General features: G+C 38.7%; 1 protein-coding gene across 6 annotated transcripts in view; it reads left to right on the forward strand.

Annotated features, from left to right (window-relative positions):
* Positions 1-838: 838 nt before the first annotated feature.
* Positions 839-18,071, forward strand: part of impg1b (interphotoreceptor matrix proteoglycan 1b) — a 29,931-nt gene continuing 12,698 nt past the window's right edge. For 4 of the 6 annotated variants that reach the window (XR_014871179.1, XM_085143295.1, XM_085143293.1 and 1 more), the window contains exons 1-12: positions 1,456-1,885; positions 6,316-6,531; positions 8,722-8,888; positions 9,004-9,026; positions 9,312-9,346; positions 9,570-9,616; positions 9,706-9,858; positions 11,194-11,252; positions 11,763-11,953; positions 12,036-12,458; positions 14,748-15,394; positions 15,910-15,999. Coding sequence is in view for 5 of the 6 variants with exons in the window: in XM_085143295.1 (XP_084999421.1) it covers positions 1,819-1,885; positions 6,316-6,531; positions 8,722-8,888; positions 9,004-9,026; positions 9,312-9,346; positions 9,570-9,616; positions 9,706-9,858; positions 11,194-11,252; positions 11,763-11,953; positions 12,036-12,458; positions 14,748-15,394; positions 15,910-15,999 (2,118 nt within the window). In the remaining variant the exon portion in view is untranslated. The other 2 variants (XM_085143294.1, XM_085143296.1) reach the window with 2 other exon arrangements.

Raw genomic sequence — 18,071 nt, forward strand, 5'->3', positions numbered from 1 at the left:
TCCCACACGCCATCAGACTGTTTAACTCCTCACTGGAGGGGAGAGGGAGGGGAAACAGGAGGACAAAGGAGGGGGGAACAACTAAGCTGTAGTGCCTCTTCACTTCACTGTGCAATACCTTTTGTGCAATACTTTTTGTTAATAATCAGTGGTGCAATAGACTTGAAATGTGCAATTCACTTGTATTTTTATTTTTATTTTTATTCCTATTTATTCTATTTATCCCCTCTGTATATTTTATCTATATATATGTCTTTGTATTTATATATGTGTATATATATATATATATATATATATATATATATATATATAATATTCTGTAACTCACCCGAGGGATTAATAAAGTTTTATCTTATCTTATCTTACATTGATGCCCTGCCTGTTAATAGCTCTTCAAAGCCCGTGACTGCTCTCTCACCAAGCTGTTGTTGGTGGTTGGTTTGACCGCAATCATTTCACAGATAGCCACGTGTAGTGACAGTAGCTGGGAAAAAATGATGGGGAAGGAGTCGGGCTACAAACTGGATTCTTGTTCGACAGGTTTTTGGAAACATCTCTATCACGTCTGATGGATGTAAAATTGTTTTTAGACACAAAGCTATGGCTAGGGTCTACGTTCTATTTTTGCCTAGAACAAGCAAAAATAAATGATTACTTTTGTTTTGAAAGGTTCAGAAAAAGTCATTGTTCAGATTAGTATGTACAAAAAGTGCCTGGATGGATTATGAATATAATGAACAGGCTTATATATTGCAAAAGAAAGAAGGAAAGAAAAAAATTCTAACAGCCAACAACAGCAGTTAATCCTATTCACTAAAATATGTGGGTGGGGGTGGAGACTAACAACACAGAGCCTTTCCACCCTGGCACACCAAACCAGGAAAGCCTACTCACTTCAGTGCAGTCATCACATGTCAAGGATGCTGCTTATTTCATAGCTGTTAGTGTCACAGCATGATGGGATTGGACGCAAGAAGAACTAGTCACAGATAACAACCAAAGAACAAAAACACACCATAGGAAAATGCTCTCAAGTAAATTACCGAACTGGTAATGGGAAGAGAGGTTAGTAATGTTCTTCTTCAGGACCTAGAGGAAAGAGTCTTAGAGGCTCAACATGCCTGTGCAGCGAGAACAACATCAAAGCACATTGTTTGTCTGGTAGCTTGGTGTGTAGGACAGAAACAAACTGCTGACCTCTATTGACATCTATAGGACGAAGAAGAGTTGGGCAGCTTTACAGTTGCACATAGAGGCAGACAAAAACACAAAGAGGCTGGTCGTGAGTGATCAAGCCCTAGCAATTGCGGGCAGTAGTTATCTGGTCTCGGCTGGTTGGCAGATCCCCACTTTTGTTCAGCTGACAGACGAGGGTCCAGAAGGTGACTAACAGGATGAGGCCAGGGAACCACGTGGCCCCCTCGAGGATTACAAGCATCAAGAAGAAGGTAAAGAGATTACGCTCAAAGCAGAGCCTGCTTTTTTAACCTTGTCATTGTTGTTACACTGACAGCATGGAAGGAAACTCCTGAGCCAAAATATCATCTATTCCCAGATTCTCTTCCTTTGCCTCTCCTTCCTCCCTTGCTCCCACTGCTCGTCCATTCATGCAATCACCTCTGCAGTGTACTGGGATCCCACAGCATCCAGGAACTAACGATTGCAGAAGCTGAGTTTTGGTGCCTGCCAAGAACACCTACGCACCGATGAGGAGACTTTTATACATTCTGCTAAAGGACTCGAGATAAGGAGATTCTGGATTTTATTGCTTTTTGCCACAGTCACTTTACAAATGATAACTTTACACTTTAGCCCATCATGCTTTTGAAGTCGGGACTATTCTTAACTTTGTGTCTGTTTACCCTCCAAGCAAGTCAAATCAAAGGTAAGAATCATCTTGTAGAATGAAGAAACTTTCTTTAAGATGCATCTGATTGATAGCTTACTAAAATTTAGAAAATAAAAGTGACTGTTCGCATTCCTTTAAGTTTGGCCAGTGACAAATTATCTTTTAATGCAAAGATCTACCTGCAAGTTTGTTTGTTTGTTTGTTTGTTTAGCAAATTTAGTGGTGAAATTTAGAGGAGCAACAGGGTATTTCTGTTTTATGTGCATGAGACTCTGTTACCTAAATTAATCTCCCGGCAGGCTACAAAATGCCAGTTCACCCAAGATCTTTGATTTTTAGATGTCAAGCAAATGTCAAGCAGATAGCGAACCACTCTTAAGGTCATGAATATTCAGTGTGAATTAAACTGGTCGTGACATCTAATAGGTGTTCACTGAGAAAGATAGCGAAATTTCAACAGGGATAACATTTTCATCGGCACTGGTTGTCTTGTTCAGTGTGATGTGCCCGGGTGAGCTCATTATCCTGAAGGAAACAAAAGCCATTCTGTTCCCAGTGTCGCAGGACGCTAATCTTTTCTGGCTTGTAATTCTGCTGTGGGGCCTTTTTGCGGATGCACTGGGCATTAAGGCCCGTGCCAACACTCCCTCCTTTTGCCTAGGCCCTCGTGTCTGTGCATGTGCAAATGAGGCTTCAAGCAAAACCAATTCAAATGTTATGCTATGAATCTTAGGAAAAAAAATGATTTGGCAGCTTAACTTGCTGAAATGTTTGGAAACTATTTTGGTCAATCAGTCTGCCTGACAGTCTTTAAACTGGAGGCTACGTTCCTCTACAGGTTATAATGCTAAGCATTCATTGCATTTTCTTGGTCTTATGCTACATTTGGATTAAAGAGTACTGCTCATTTCAAAGGGTTTTATTTATGTAGTGGAGTTACACATGCAACATATTGAGAAATGCAAAGTAATGAACATCTGTCTAAATAAGGCTTCTTTATAACTTCCAAGTTTTTACATAGAAATAACATCAAAAGCATAATGAAGTTTCTCATGTGATGTCATGTGCACAGTGCTCAAGTGCTGTTTAGCATATTGCACACGATACAACCACTTCTTACTGGGGAAATGTGTTCTTGGAGGTTTCTGACACTCACCGGAAGAAATGGGTTCCAAAGAAGGTGCAGCATCAAAACACTCATAGTGGTTGCTTTAGTTGCTAGAAGACTGGTACGGTTTTGTGTAGTTGCTCTTTCATGCTCTGTAACAACTAGCCTTAAAAGTAAAAATGGCTTTGAAACATGTTGGCTATAGCACTAAGCCACAACTTTTACTTTGAAGGCTAGTTGTTAGCAAGAATTTGCAGATGAAGATACAGTCATTTGTGGCAATATACAAGAAACCAAAGCATCACCTTTTCTGGTTTCTGTTGCACTTCTTACTGCAGCCCAAAGACCACCCAGACAGTGTTTGCAATGTCTGTCGCTTACACTCAAACTGCGACCGCAGCAATAAGCTAGTGACCAGTCACAAGGAGGTTTATATCAGCTGGTTTTGGAAATTTTTCCCTATAGACTGATTGTTGCCAGCCAGTCACCGATTGGTCTCTACATCTGTGTGGCTGGAACAGTGACCTTCCAGCGACCAGTCAGTGATTACTCATTTTCCCCTCATGACTGATGGTTGTGGACTGGTCCCTAGGCCTGTGTGTGGTGCACCTTATTCACTCGACCCTACAGTGATTGTCACATGTCCCAAACGGTGGTCAAGTTAATGCCACCTGATTAGCGGTCACATGTGTGCAAAACCTAAATAGGAGACCCTATGGAAACAATCGCCACCAACCTACTGTATGACTTCCAAAAAGGTTATGAGACTGAAACTAGGACTTTGACTATGTTATAAAAGATGGACACAACCACAGTGATGTCACCTGGATTTCCACCTTCAACTGAAGCATTGGTCTGTCACTGTCTGAGTTATTTCAAGGAAGACATGATAAGTGAGGAATTGATGAGACAGTAGAAACGTATTTTTATAAGGTGGCAGAACTAAGATGCAGATAGTGACACTGCATCCATCTTTTATGTAAATTCCAAGGTATTAATTAAATGAAGTTAACATAAATTAATATGGTGGACAAAGCTGCTTGATTGCAACACATATTCTATCAATGTAACAGCTTTGCAATAAAAATCATTTATAATATTGCACAATAACAGTAATTCAAGTACACTGTCCACTCACTGCAAATGTTTAAACTCACTTCTTGAAACTGTCACGTATGACAATGTTTGTGATTCACAATGCACTGGTGCAACATGCAAAACAGCTCCGTTTGCTTTTATAGATATGCAAAATTTAAGTACTGAGATAGCCCACTCTCTGTATCTCCCCAGAAATATACCAGCTTCAGCTAAAAGCTCTGAGTCGAATACAATTGCAACAGTAATTACACAATCCCTATTTCTATTTGTCCGTATTCTTCATTCTCTATCCTAATCCTGAAAAGGCACAGTTTTCTGTTTGGGTTCAATGACCTCCAGACAGTTTTGGGGCTCATAAATCCCAGCTTATTCTCTTAAGAAGTCCTCAAAGGTTTGCCACCTGGCACGACAATGATTGCTTTCTTCTAAAATAGCTTTATTCAATGCGGTAACTGTGTTGGAGAGACTGACTGGCACACTAGCTTTTGTAATGGCGCACAATTACCTTCCTGTAATTCACCAGTGTCACTGAAGCTCGTAAAGATTATTTAATTAAACTGATCAGAAAATTAGAGCAGCTCTCATCCTCTGTGCAGCATCTCAGTGGTATAATTCATGGAAACAGGGGAATCTGTGTCATTTCTTCAATGCCTTCATTTGCAGAATTGTTCTTTTCTAACCACTGTAGCTAAATTTAATCTCTTTAAGGTTTGCTATACATGCACACCCTTATTCGACAGTAATCCACACGCACGCATTTCTGCTCATTCATACTTGGACATGGCCCAGCACGATCTCATCGCTTACTCTTTTGGCCACTCACCAGTCTCAGTGACGTAACGTGGGTTAAGCTGCACAAGGTCAATTCAACTTCGAAAGACTTTCTCCATATGTCTCTGCATTTTTCCAGTCACAAACAAGCACCTCTAAGATTTAGTCTCTGGATGTCTTCATATTGAAGTAAACTTACAAGCCTGAATCAGTCTTTGCGCCTTTAAAAAATAATTAAATCACACACAGAGGCTGTCTTTGGATTAGAAAGTCCTAAAATACATGTACTCTATGTGTGATTTCCTTTTCACTACAAATGCTCTTTAAAAGCAGCGGTAAAGCAAGCAGCAGTTAACATACCAGATGGCACCTTGCTGGATAAAATACCTGTCAAATTAAATTCTCTCTGGTGATAGTGAGTGCTGGCTGCCCATTTTCTGATATGACAAGATTAATAAGGGTTATTTGAAAGGGCATGAGAACATTTCAGGATTGCGTTTCCTTAAATCTGGATGGATTTTTTTGTGAGCCACCTTTTAAAATGTGGAATTTTTCATGTGAAATATATTTTGGCTGTCTCGGTCTTATTTTTAATTTTTTAAACCTGGATGAGACGATATTTGGGTGAGATGATTTAAGCTGGAGCATTATCAACATAGACGGTATAAAAAATAGAGCCACCAGGATATCATCAATTGGTTTGTGAAGTCCCATCATCAAGCCTCAGCGTTTTTGCCATTGCTGCTGCGTCTGTGAAGCTGCATACTCATTGGCTACTGACATGTGATGGACAAGCTGTTAGTCACTGAACATATCCTGAATAATCCACTTATCTGACTCTTGATCACATGATGATGATAATTGAATAAAACTGATAATTGATAAATGATCATAATTTACAAGATGAGCCTAATGTTCAATTCAATATGACCTGAGCACTGAGGTCACGACTTCTATGGAACCAGAAGTCTGTTGAAGGCATTTGTGCTTTGACTTCACTTTTTAGAAGCAGAAAATATTTAAATTTTATCCTGTAACACTAGTGAAGACTGATAAACCTGTTTAGCAAGGTCTGTAATTTATTGTGATATTAAACAGGAAATTGATGGCTAATTCAAAAAACAAATATACGCTTATGTCAGATTAGTTGGATTCCCATCAGCAAGAAATAATGAACCTGTTAAAAATGCTAATAACAAAGAAACACGTTGCTGTTTAATGCAAACCATTCAGCCTAATTTATGCACAATATGTGACTCACTTTGGAGCATTTAGTACATGGAGTGCAATTTTACCTTTGTTTTGTCACCCATCAGTTGTTAATTATCCCAGCCATCCACACAAACACTTGTACTGCTGCGGGAGAAATCTCACACCAACCTGACAGTCAACAGAATTACATCCACTTATCATGAAGTGTTTGATTATTCATGTTGCGAGTAAAAACATTCTGCCTGACTTAATAACTTCTTCTTTGTGACTCTTGCAGACCTTCACGACCACAGTTTTTCTGGACTCAGGGATGTAAAGTACCGACACTTTCTGGAAGCTTCCAGGCCAATCCCACATGCAACCAATGTCAGAGCAGAGCAGGGTGGACATCGGGGAAAGAGGTCAACGATCTTCACTACGGGTGTCAAAGTGTGTCCCCAGGAGAGTGTGAAAGCAGTCATCGGCAGCCACCGGGCCTATTACAAACTCAGAGGTGAGATGAAATGAGCAGTGTTAGACTGTAGTGTAAGCTTGTACTGTACAAGGAGTCTTTAAACATTTACTATGTGTCTAATCACAGCAGAGTGTATTAGTATAACAAGCCTGTCCTGAAATATTTAGTCTATTAGAATAAGGGGCAAACAGAGATGTCCTAGCAGTTGAATGAACAGCTACCAAATTGGATGTTTTATCCAATCAAAACATTTTGTAAAGACAAGGTTTAGTCAGCTAGGTCCATAGGATTTTAAACCAGTGGATTTTAGAGCAATCAATATGTGACTGACATGTTTTAACAAAAGCAAATTACCTCAATTTTAAACATAGTCCCACACATTCACCTGATACTTCTACAAGGATTCACATCATCAATAAATGTTAGTGACCTGGTTCCACTGGAAGCTGTAGATGCCTGTGCCACCATCTCTGACAGATAGTTGATGAAGTATATTTATATTTAGTCTGTCTAAAGAGTTTTTTTTCCAGGACTATGAAAGGCTAATCTGGCTTTCCTGTTCTTGAGTGTAACCAGTGGTTTGCACCTTGTTATAAATCCTCTGTATTCATGAAGGAGTCTCTTGACTGTTGATTTTGACAGTCTTGTTGAGAGTTTCTTGACTTAGTTAGATGTTGTGAAATAGTTTTTCTTAACCAAGAGAAGACTTTGATATCATCTACTTTAGCTTTCTTCTGTGTCCAGAGCAGGCCAGTGAATTCAGTCTTTTTAAGAATGTAGCAGATTTTTTTAGCCATCAGAATTGTTGTCTGAAGGCCAAGAAAGATGCCAAGCAGATTGACTTTGCCTTGCCATATTGGTCCATTTGATTGACCTTTATTATAATTATGTATTTATTTGATTTGATTTTCGATTGTTACAGACGGGACAGACATAACTGGGGGATAGGACAGGGAGAAAGAATGAAAGAAAGAGAGAAAGAAAAATAGATGGGAGAAGAGATGGTGAGACAGGGGGAAGACACAAAAAGAAAAACAGCAATGTAACAGATTGTTGACTGAACCACTGGTAAAGTTTTTGCAATCTCTCTGAAGAGTTTATTTTGTTTTCTCGTTGTAATGAGGGCCCCTTCACTTGCATCGACACTCTTTGGACCTCATATTTAGAGTTCCAGTGAACATCTAACAAATACAAGTTCAATGCTTGAAATAAACTAATGATTTTTCAGTGTCTATTTGTTATAGAACAACAAGAAAACAGGCCGTATCAGGCCAATTTACCTTGGAGCCTCTCCCCTTATTTTAAAGCTGAAAGTCTGCACTTCAATCACATCAAATTGTTTTTTTTATTTGCAAAAGAGTTTGTTCTAAGTTCCGTCATTGCTTTGGTCGCAGACCACATTGCCACAATAGATTTAATGGTGCTATGTCTCTAAATCTTAACGAATCTCACTGAATACTCCCTTATCCATGGTATGATTTTGATATTTTAAAAAAAATCTTTAGAGTCTAGCTACACTGCAAAAATCCCTTGTCTAAGAAAGATGGGTTATCAGTGATTTAATAAGCTAAAATTGCCACCTTTGTCATTGCAATTGGTTATTTAAGTGTCCCAAAACAGCTGCAGTGGCGTATGATTTTAAAATGAGGCAGATTAATTTGTTGTATGGGAGATGCTCAAATCATTACAGAAATGATTTTATAAGAGAACAAATTTCCCATAGGCATCAAGTTATTGAACAATATGGTGCTTGTTTCAGCCGCAGATGCAGATAAAAAATAATGTCGCTTCGGGACAGCTTTCTGTTTATAATTTTAATATTTGCAGAAATGTCACAGACACAGAATGACTTTTGAATATACACTTTGACAATAATGAAACAACAGCTATAATACTGTTTGTTGCGGTCTCTATTATTTCACATTAAATCTGTTTTGTGATTGAATACATCTATAAGGTACTGTTGTATGTGTACTCATATGTAAAGCTCCATTGAAATTCCTTCCCAAAGGTCATAATAAGCCAACTGTAACCTGTAAATCATGACTAGCTCTGTATACTAACCGATGGCAGGACTAATCTCAACAAGCCTCTTTAGCCTCGATATTGTAATTGTTTTCTAGCAGGAATTCACCTCCTGTCTATTTATTTTTTCTGTCATTTTGATTTAAATCAGATTAAATGGTGTCTTTTTTGGTAGTACTTTAAAAAATTGTGATTTATCTTCAGTTTGTCAGGAAGCAATTTGGGAAGCTTTTCGGATCTTCTTGGACAGAGTGCCAAACTCAGAAGAGTACAGGGCCTGGGTTTACACCTGCCAGCATGAAAACCTCTGCATGGACGACTTGGCTCACAATTTCAGCAGCTCTCAGGAGCACCTGGACATGGTCGCCAGAGTGAGTGTGGAAGTCCACTTTCCATAACAGTACATTTGTACTCTGTGCTTGCTTGATGTAATAGTAATGTAATAGCTGATATCATTTTGTGTGTGTGTTTGTTTTTAATTTCCAGAGAGTAGCTGAGGAAAATGAAGGGTAGGTAAACTTCCCTCTGAAATGTGAAAGTGTTTTCTGTGCGTGGAGTCATTTTTTTAAGAATCAGCTACACTCCAGAAAGGAAAGGCTTTTCTTTTCTGTAACTGTGTAAAGTGCCTAGTAATTGCCAAAAGACTGACAGTTTTTTAATATATCTTGTTTTTGCAACAGCAAATATTTTTACACTCAATTACAAACAGAAGAATGTTGCAGATTTTTTTTTTAAAAATGGTGAAGGTGAAGATCCCTGAAGCTTTTTAAATAGTATTTTTCTTCCATTTTCAGAATTGAATCTGGGACTGCAGAGCCGGGAACTGAATGTGAGTTTGACAGATAAACACCATTAAAGTTGAAGCAAAACAGACTTGACTTAAGCCACAACCACACGCCGAGAGATTGGTTGGCAATCCATTGGCAACCAACAGTCGCTAGGGAAAAATATGCATTTCCCGACTGGTTGGCGAGTAGTTGTGTCGTTTTGGGCGTCATAAAACATTCATAAAGATATCATGATTTAACTTATATGTTGCTTTATTGCGTCAGGCACCTGGACTCCGCCTGTGATTCTCCTTCCAACTGAGGCTGATGTGGTAGGTCAACTATAACAGTTAGAACATTAACTCATTGTCAAGTTTCAGTTTTTTAATTAGTAGTAAAAATGTGGATTTTGGTTTGCTAGGTTAAAGACATAAACCCCAGCATGATGAAAGAAAACTATGAAGAGTATATTGTTGAGTTCAGGATCACCATCGTGGATCCGACATACAGCGAACTGCTCAGTAACCCCGAGACTGCACAGTACAATGACATCGCCCGAGACCTCAAACAAAGGGTGAGTTTAAGCATCAAGTCCCCCTCTGTATCTTACTCCTGTGATCGTCTTATTCTGTCATTAAAAACAAAAGCCCTTCTAAATGGCGGTGTTATGTAACAAGGTAGTCGTGATTGCCAGCTTGTATTACATTGCAGTGTTAGGTCTAACACACACCCTGATTGATTTAACAGCTTTAAGGGTAACTGCAGGACTTAAGAGCGTGAGCCTGGAATAGTAAGTTCTAATTATCTCTGACTAATAAGGCCACAGTTCAAACAGCCACTAACGCAGAATTTCGTTAAAGAAATAGGTGTAACAGTCAGCGAAAAAATAACGTTTTATTTGGGCAAGTCTGTGAAAAACGAAAGACACTCTTACGGCTTCTACAGGAATTACGATTGTAAGTAGCAGCTAACAGATTGCACATCTGAAACATTCAGGTGTGTGTTAACACTGTACAATATTTTTTTGCTCATGGAAATTGCAAAAAACAAAGCAAAAAAACACCAAAAGCTTCATCTCCATGAGATATGTGGAGATATATTTATCCCAATCTGCAGCATCACGTTCGATGAGAAACAAACATATTCTAATGTTAAATGTGAGGTTATCTCTCCAAAAGCTAAAGCTTGGCTAAAATTGGGTCATGCAACAGGAGAGTGATTCTAAGCACAGCAGCAAAACATCAACAGAATGACTGAAAAAGAAAAGAATCAAGGTGTTGTAATGGCCTCATCGAAGTCCAGATCTCAATACAATTTAAGAGAGCTGAGGATCTACGAATGCCCACAAACACCAATGAACTGAAGCAACACTGTAAAGAAGAGTGAGTCAAAATTCCTCCATAACAATATGAGAGACTGATAAAGTCATTAAGAGAATGATTACTTCAAGTCATTACTGCTAAAGGTTGTTATTGCAGCTACTGAGTCATGAGGTGATCCTGTAGCAACAGTTTGAAGCTGTATGAGTGTATGAAAGTCCCATTCCATTAAATAAAAATGCTGCAGATGTGTTTTGCATCATTCTAAATATGCATTTTTCTGCATGGGGCTGCAAAGAGTGTGGACAGATTTTCTAGTAAGTGTAGTGTCAGGGAGCTGTTTACCTAGTTCATGTAGCTTTCAGGGCCTAAGATCTTGGAATAATGTTAAATCTGGTGAATTGAGAAAATTGCATTAATGCTGACTTAAGTTCACTGTGGGCATTACAAAACTTCCATATAGGCCTCATGATTGCAATATTATGCACTCCATAACGTCTAATTTTTTTTTAACAGTAACAACAGAAAATTCTAGGATTTCTTTCACATTTGTTTTAATTATTTTAATGCTCTTTTCATTTTTTCTGCAGATGCTTCATGTGTTTGAAAAAGTTCCAGGATTCAAAGAGATACGTGTTCTGGGATTTCGGTGAGTTAAAAGAGGATTAATTAGGTTTATTGTAAAAAAAGAAAAAAAAAGAACATAGAAATGGAAACATTGATTACGGTAAAAACACATCCTTCTTTAGTTTTCCCTTAAAATAGAATTTATTGAAACATTTCATTGCTTATGTCTCGAGAGAAGCTATTCCTTCTCTGTTTCATCTTATCTTTTGGCTTATGACTCTGAAATTTCTGCCTGAGTGAACAACTATTACCACTGTCAAAGGAGCTTGCAAAGAAAAGTGTCTGGACTTCTTTAAGTTGCGAGAAGCTTCTTCAGTTCAGTTTCAGAACTGAAGAAGCAGTTTCAGAACTGAAAAAGCTTCTCGGATGAGAGGTGAAACATCTTCAAGCAACTTAAAGAAGTCCAGACGCTTTTCTTTGCAAGCTCCTTTGACTACGATGACCTGGATGACTGAGAACCTTCACAGACAACTATTACCACTGGAGTCTGTGTGTTGTGAGGCTTTCTGACATGATTTGTCTTGTTGCTCAGACTGGAGGATGTGTCTGTACGGTATGCTGTGGTCTTTAATGGAGAAACAGAGCTGAATGAGGAACCTGAGGGTTATGTCACAAGCACAGGGGAAGACATAAATGCTCCTAAACTAAAGCACATCATTGTAAAAGCATTAAAGCAGGAGACATCACTACCACTGGACATACAGACACTAAGCTTTGAGGCTGGTAAGCAAAATATCACACGTTTACCTGAATTAGATATTAAGTTTGTGTTCAACATTGAAGTATTTTAACACTTCCTTCTCAGTAACCACAGTTTATCCAGTTGCTGAGCTCAACTTGAATCCTGTTGAGACTGTAATATCCGAGGATGACACCACAGAGGCACCAACAGAGGACAACGCTCTCACCCAAAGTTTCTTCCCCACCTTGGGAGTGATTGAAACCGCATTAGAAGCTTCTACTGTCAAACCAGAAACACACACGTTTGTGCCTTTCATCCCCAACATCCTCCCAGAAGTCACTTCTGCCTTCACAGTGGAAAATTCTTTATTGGCAGCTGTAGAAGAGGAGTCCACAAACGATGCTGCAGAGGAGGCCGTTACACAAGGAGCAAAAGTGGAGACTCTCACAGAGCAGGTGGAGGAAGCAGAGACAGAGGTGGAGGAAATACCATCAGCTGAACATGAAGAAGGAGGTGAGGGTGAATCAGAGGAGGAGGTGACAAAAGGTAAGGCTTTCTCAGGTTAAATGTTTATAAAGCGGGATGTTTCAAGAAGTGAAAGCTCTATTGATTAACCCACCAGTCTGTGTAGTGGGGATTCCATTAAGAGGTATTGATAAATAACAGGAAGAACCTCAGAACAACTCAACAACGTGGCCTTCATTAATGGCTTTCTATATCCTGTTTCTCTTAATGGTGGTAAAGCTGTTGAAGGATGACCTGCTGTTAAGGGCTGGGCAGCTCAGATACAAACAACATTAGTGAGGATCGAAAAACAAAAGACACCCAGGCAAGAAAAGTAGGCAAAAGGAGCTTACAGTAAATTTTCAAAATTAACAGAAAAAGGCTGTTAAACAAGAATACAGATAGTAATATATGACAAAGTTGTTCCCAGTTGTTTGTACAGAACATTCTTACTACAGAGGAAATAGGAATGTCAGTACAATTAGATGTGGTGGTTCAGTTGTGCACATGGAGATTTTTCATGCTGAGAGGATACATTATATTAGAACCCATTACTAAGTAACAACCTGCCGGTGGTCAAGTCATTACATTCTCATGCTGTGCAGGCCAACTTAAACCAGCAACAACTTGATTTTTAAATTCCAGACGAGTTTCCATAGAGACTCAATATATCATGTCCTCGGGCATTGAGAGAAATGTGTATATAAAATGATGCACGGCACATGTGCTGTATTTTTATTTATAGTGGAATGAGTAGGAAAACTTACAATGCCACTTAAGTTCACTGATGTTTAAAACCCTGCCACAGCAATGCAGTCAGGTTAAGTTGTGGACCTTGAGCCACTGTAAAATTTGTATTCTTTTCATTGGAGACACAGTGTTGTAGATTTGCTGCTGTGCTTCAGAACATTTTCCTGTTGCATGACACAGTTTCAGCCAAACGTTGGATGTTAGACAGATGGCCTCAGATTTGATTCCAGATTATTTTGGTAAATAAAATCATAGTTGATATTATTTCACAATAATGTGATTTGTTCAGATGCATCTTTCCAAAGCTCTTCATAACCCTTCCTAAGGATCCGTATCTGTTCAGTCTTTTTCTAATTGCGCTTTCATGTATTTTAATATTTAACATGCTAATTGAGGCCTGTGGAGTCTGAAAGACAGTTTTTAGGGTTGTTTTGCAATTTCACTGAGCATTGCATGCTCTGATTTTGGGATTAATTTGCCAGCAGCTCTTTTGAATATTTTCTACTCGGGAATAATCTTTTTCGCTTTAGAATAGTGAATTTCAAATTGTTTGAAGATTACCTTACGACACTTCCCATATTAATGGGCAGCAACTTTTGCTTTTCTAAGATCATTGTTAATGTCTTTCCTCCTTGGCATTATCTGAAAACACACCTGAATGCACCAGACCAGCAAACATCTGGTCTACAGAGGTTGTGAAAGTTGCTGATGAACAACTAACAAAGTGCATTTGATTATCAGCACCTGGCTGCTACTTACAGCCTAATTCCTATGGAAGATGTAAGAGTGTAAGAGTGATGTGCAAACTTTCTTTTTCACATGAGTGGAGAAATGTGGTGAGATTTTGGCATTATAGTCTCTCTACTTACAGTTAGGCTAAGCAAGGATAACTGTTTCTTTACTCTTGTTCTAAAAGATGAAATAAATATAATAATTATACGAAGAAACAACAATAAAAGAAAAGAGAGAGCTGTAAGTAACTACGGTTTAATGAAAGGGAACATGGAGTGAATATTAAAATGACTGAAGTGACTTGGCTAACAGCAACAGCAGCAGATCAGGGTATTAAATAAATGTGACTGGCATGGCCTCAGACATACAGTCAAATGATCAAAGCAGGGAGATAACAAGATCTGGCTCAAACAACATCCTATGATTCATAAGTCGCCTGCAAGTGGTGCAGCTAGACAGCTAGTTATTTTTGTCTTCCATGCAACAAATTTATGTGGAAGTACACCACAAAAAATTATACATAATATGCTTTTTGGGGTAAACTTCAGATGCTCAAAATAAAAAAAAATATAAGCACTGTTGCTAAAGTGTTTTTTGTATAAGATATCTAAGATGATAAGATATCCACATGGGAATAACTGCTGTAGATGAATGGTTCCACATAAAAGCTCTCCTAGAAAATTATAGTTACTAATGTAACTCAAGTTCTATGATTGCTCATGCTGATCACTCCTTGTATCATCCTGGCTCTGCCTGTATTGTATTTATGGTCATACATAACAATAAGTGTACAAGTATATTTAAATGCAAAATATCTTCTTCCTTTTCCTGCTGTGTTTTACGTTCAAGAACCCAGACAAGCTAATGGGGGGAATGAGCATCCAGATCAAAAGGATGAGGACCTTTCTGTAACAACTCCAAACATCCAGCCTAAGAAAGTTGTGACTGATGCTGAGGTTTTGACTGACCTGTCACTGCCTACTTACCCTATCGCAATTTTGGAGATGTCTATCACAGAAACAGCAGCGCCAGTTTCCACACCATCATCACTTGAGGGCAAAGTCCAAGGCATTGAACCAGAAACAGATGTGAAGTCTTCGCCATCCCCTGTGGACAGCAGCAAAGCCCCTGAGGATGCCAATGAGTCAAGTGGAGGGCACAGTGGAGTAGCCCCGGTCTCAGTGGACCTTATTGCTGAGAGTTCAAACAGTAAAAAGAAAGGAGGACAGAGTCAGAATGGTACAGAGTTGGTGTCCAAGCCCCATGAAGTGGAAAGTGGTAGTGGAGTCGCCTCAGAGTCTGAAGAACGCCCATATGAGTCCACTGCTGCCCCAATCATTAGACAAGCCAGCACACCTCTGATGACAGCAGTGGATAAGAGCAAAGAGTTAGTGGTTTTCTTTAGCTTGAGAGTCACTAACATGATGTTTTCTGATGACCTGTTCAACAAGAGCTCTCCTGAGTATAAGACACTGGAGAATACATTTCTTGAACTGGTAGGTACACAAGCATTTGTGCTTGATATCGTGCTTCTCCATGTTTCATTCTCATACTTGCTTTTGTAGCCCAGAGATGAAAACTCTTAGTTTCAGAAAGTGCAACCATGTTTCCAAAAACACTGAGAGTCACTTTGTGTTAATAAACGCACAACTGAATAATTTGCCAATCGATTAAACCCTACACAAAGAGAAATATCCAATGTTTAAATCAGGATTTGTTTTTAAAAAATGTGTTTACTTTTTATACAAAACACCTTAAAAGGGTTGTTGTTCCAACTTTTTGGGAATGGGGTTTGGGAATTTCTTATTCTGTGTTTTGTTGTTCTATATTAGTGAGGAAGCACAGTGCAATAAGCCTTATCCTCAAAGCAGCTTTTAATCCCAAAAAGTTATTGTAATGAATTATAAAAAGTTATATTTTTCATTATTAAATGTTGTTTTCATTATTTTTGTAAAGTGAGGTAAAGCTTTAAACAATCGCCAAGGTGGTAAAATGATTCTGTTTCACTCAGACACAACATTCTGGGTCCAGAAATTCGCCAAACCCTGGAGCTTCCAGTAAATCTGGGCCTGGGAGACAGACGACTTTAGCCTCCATACCGGTATTTTTTTCCATATTGGAACTGCAATATATTTCTAATGCCTCAGAGAAAGTTAACTAACCTTTTCCAAATGCAGTAACTAAAAAATCACGACATCTCTTAACATTTCTAACAGTTCTCAATTATTCAGCTTTAAACCTAAGCTTTACTTTCAACCTTGTAGTAAATTATAGACTCTCCTGCTAGCCTGCTATAATGCAAAGTTTTTATCTGTAAGTCTGATTCTGTTTAGGGGGTTTGACTTTGTGTGTTTTGCCTTAATGTTTGACTGCAGTTTTGCTTTTACAGCAAGATATAGTATGAAGCAAATTTGATCATTTTTTTTGCTAGTGCTTTGCTTAATGAATCATCAAATCCCAAATTTTAAATGTAGAATATGTAAAATTCAAAACCAGGCATGAGAAATTTTGTGCCGCCATGCAGACGGCTCAACAGGTTTTCCGATAGAACATTTTCTATCTAGTTGAGAATTGATACCGGTCATGGGGCATATCATGTTAAAAAGAAATAACCTTCTCATGTCTAGGTTATGTGTTCAGCATAATTGACCATGGTGATGTTGCCAAGCTAAAAGACAGTCACCATTGTGACACAAAAAACTCCTGTTGCATGGCCTCAGCTTACTTATCTTACCTATTAATCTGGCTTCCTGGTACAACTCTGAAGTCTAGACTCTCTTTGACTCATTGTCAGCATACCCCTGGTTTCTGCAAACAGAGGGGTGGCCATGGGTTTCTCAAAAGTTTCTCTATAAAAAACAGTAATGATTTTCTTCATTGCTCAATCTGTGTCAGGCTAGCTTAGCATAACATATCCCATTAGCCACTGTGGTCACTGCCCCCAACCAAGTAACAGAGCATCACATCACCGCTCATAAAATCAGTCTAGCTAGTTGTTTCCCCACATTTCAGCTCTTAAAGGTTGCCTGCAAACTTTAAGGATCCTACATTTTTGTGCTAAGTTAGCTAAATCAGAGAGAGTCATATAAATCTGTGCTCCTATTTCTTTAAAGTACAACACAGAAAGCAAAACATCTATGTAGTTATCCGTGCTTACGAGCTTTGTGGGAAGTACTGCAAATGTGCTACTAGCTGACATTGCTTTGTTATTATTTGCGAGCCTGTGAGTTTAAATTTACGTGTAAAGTGTATACTTCTTCAGGTTTTATCTTTTAAACTGGGAAATGCAGTATGCAGTGAAAGTGTCCTGCAGTTAGCTATTCACCGCAATCTCTGACATTTATTTTTGCATTGTCATTTATTTATTGGTATGTGTGATTTTTGCTTGTTTGGGGCCTTAAAGATTAACCCAGAGAGTGGCGGAGTAAATAGTAATTAAGTGGGCCAAGAAAATATAGCAGAGATGTCACATAGCTTTGTGAATTTTGTATATGTTAGAAAGCAACCTAGCTCAGGGCAGTGTGAGTCATGGGACCTTGGTCTGCCTTAGTCATTGGTTGTGACCCGAGGTAAGAAGCTTTAGGTAATTCTAGTCAGTTCCAGCACCACACACATTATGCTATTAGTGGTTTCCATCTGCTTAGTGTGATGGCAGTAAAGTTTATATGGACATCAGCATGCATTTTGCATCAGTTATACTGAATGGGTACCTGTCAAAATAGGCACACTGTATGGATGTACTACTATTGGCCAAGTGAAAATGAAATAAAGCCAATCACAAGCTGGACAATGTTATGTTATTTTATTTGGATATTTGAGTGTATGACCTGCATATATTTTATTCCCCCCCCCCCCCCCCCCCCCAAAAAAAAAAAAAAGTGTACATTAGCTGCTGGCATGTATGTACATGAGGACGATGTCTCCTTAAACCTGCATCTGCTACAAGCATCAAAGAAAAAAGCATCACTTGACATCTCTGTTTAGTTTTGATGCTTGCCCTTAGGTATTTTTAGGCTCACTCAGAAGAGCCCTGCGTTCTGTGTTATGTAAATACCTTCAAATCGAGAAGAAGCAGCAATGCAAACTGGATTGTATGCATGCAGTCATGCCAGTGGGCATAGGGAATGTGAACATGTGTATTTAAAAAATATATAAATATATATATTAAAAAAA

Source organism: Neolamprologus multifasciatus, chromosome 19 (genome assembly GCF_963576455.1).
Source record: "Neolamprologus multifasciatus chromosome 19, fNeoMul1.2, whole genome shotgun sequence".
Lineage (NCBI taxonomy): Eukaryota > Metazoa > Chordata > Actinopteri > Cichliformes > Cichlidae > Neolamprologus > Neolamprologus multifasciatus.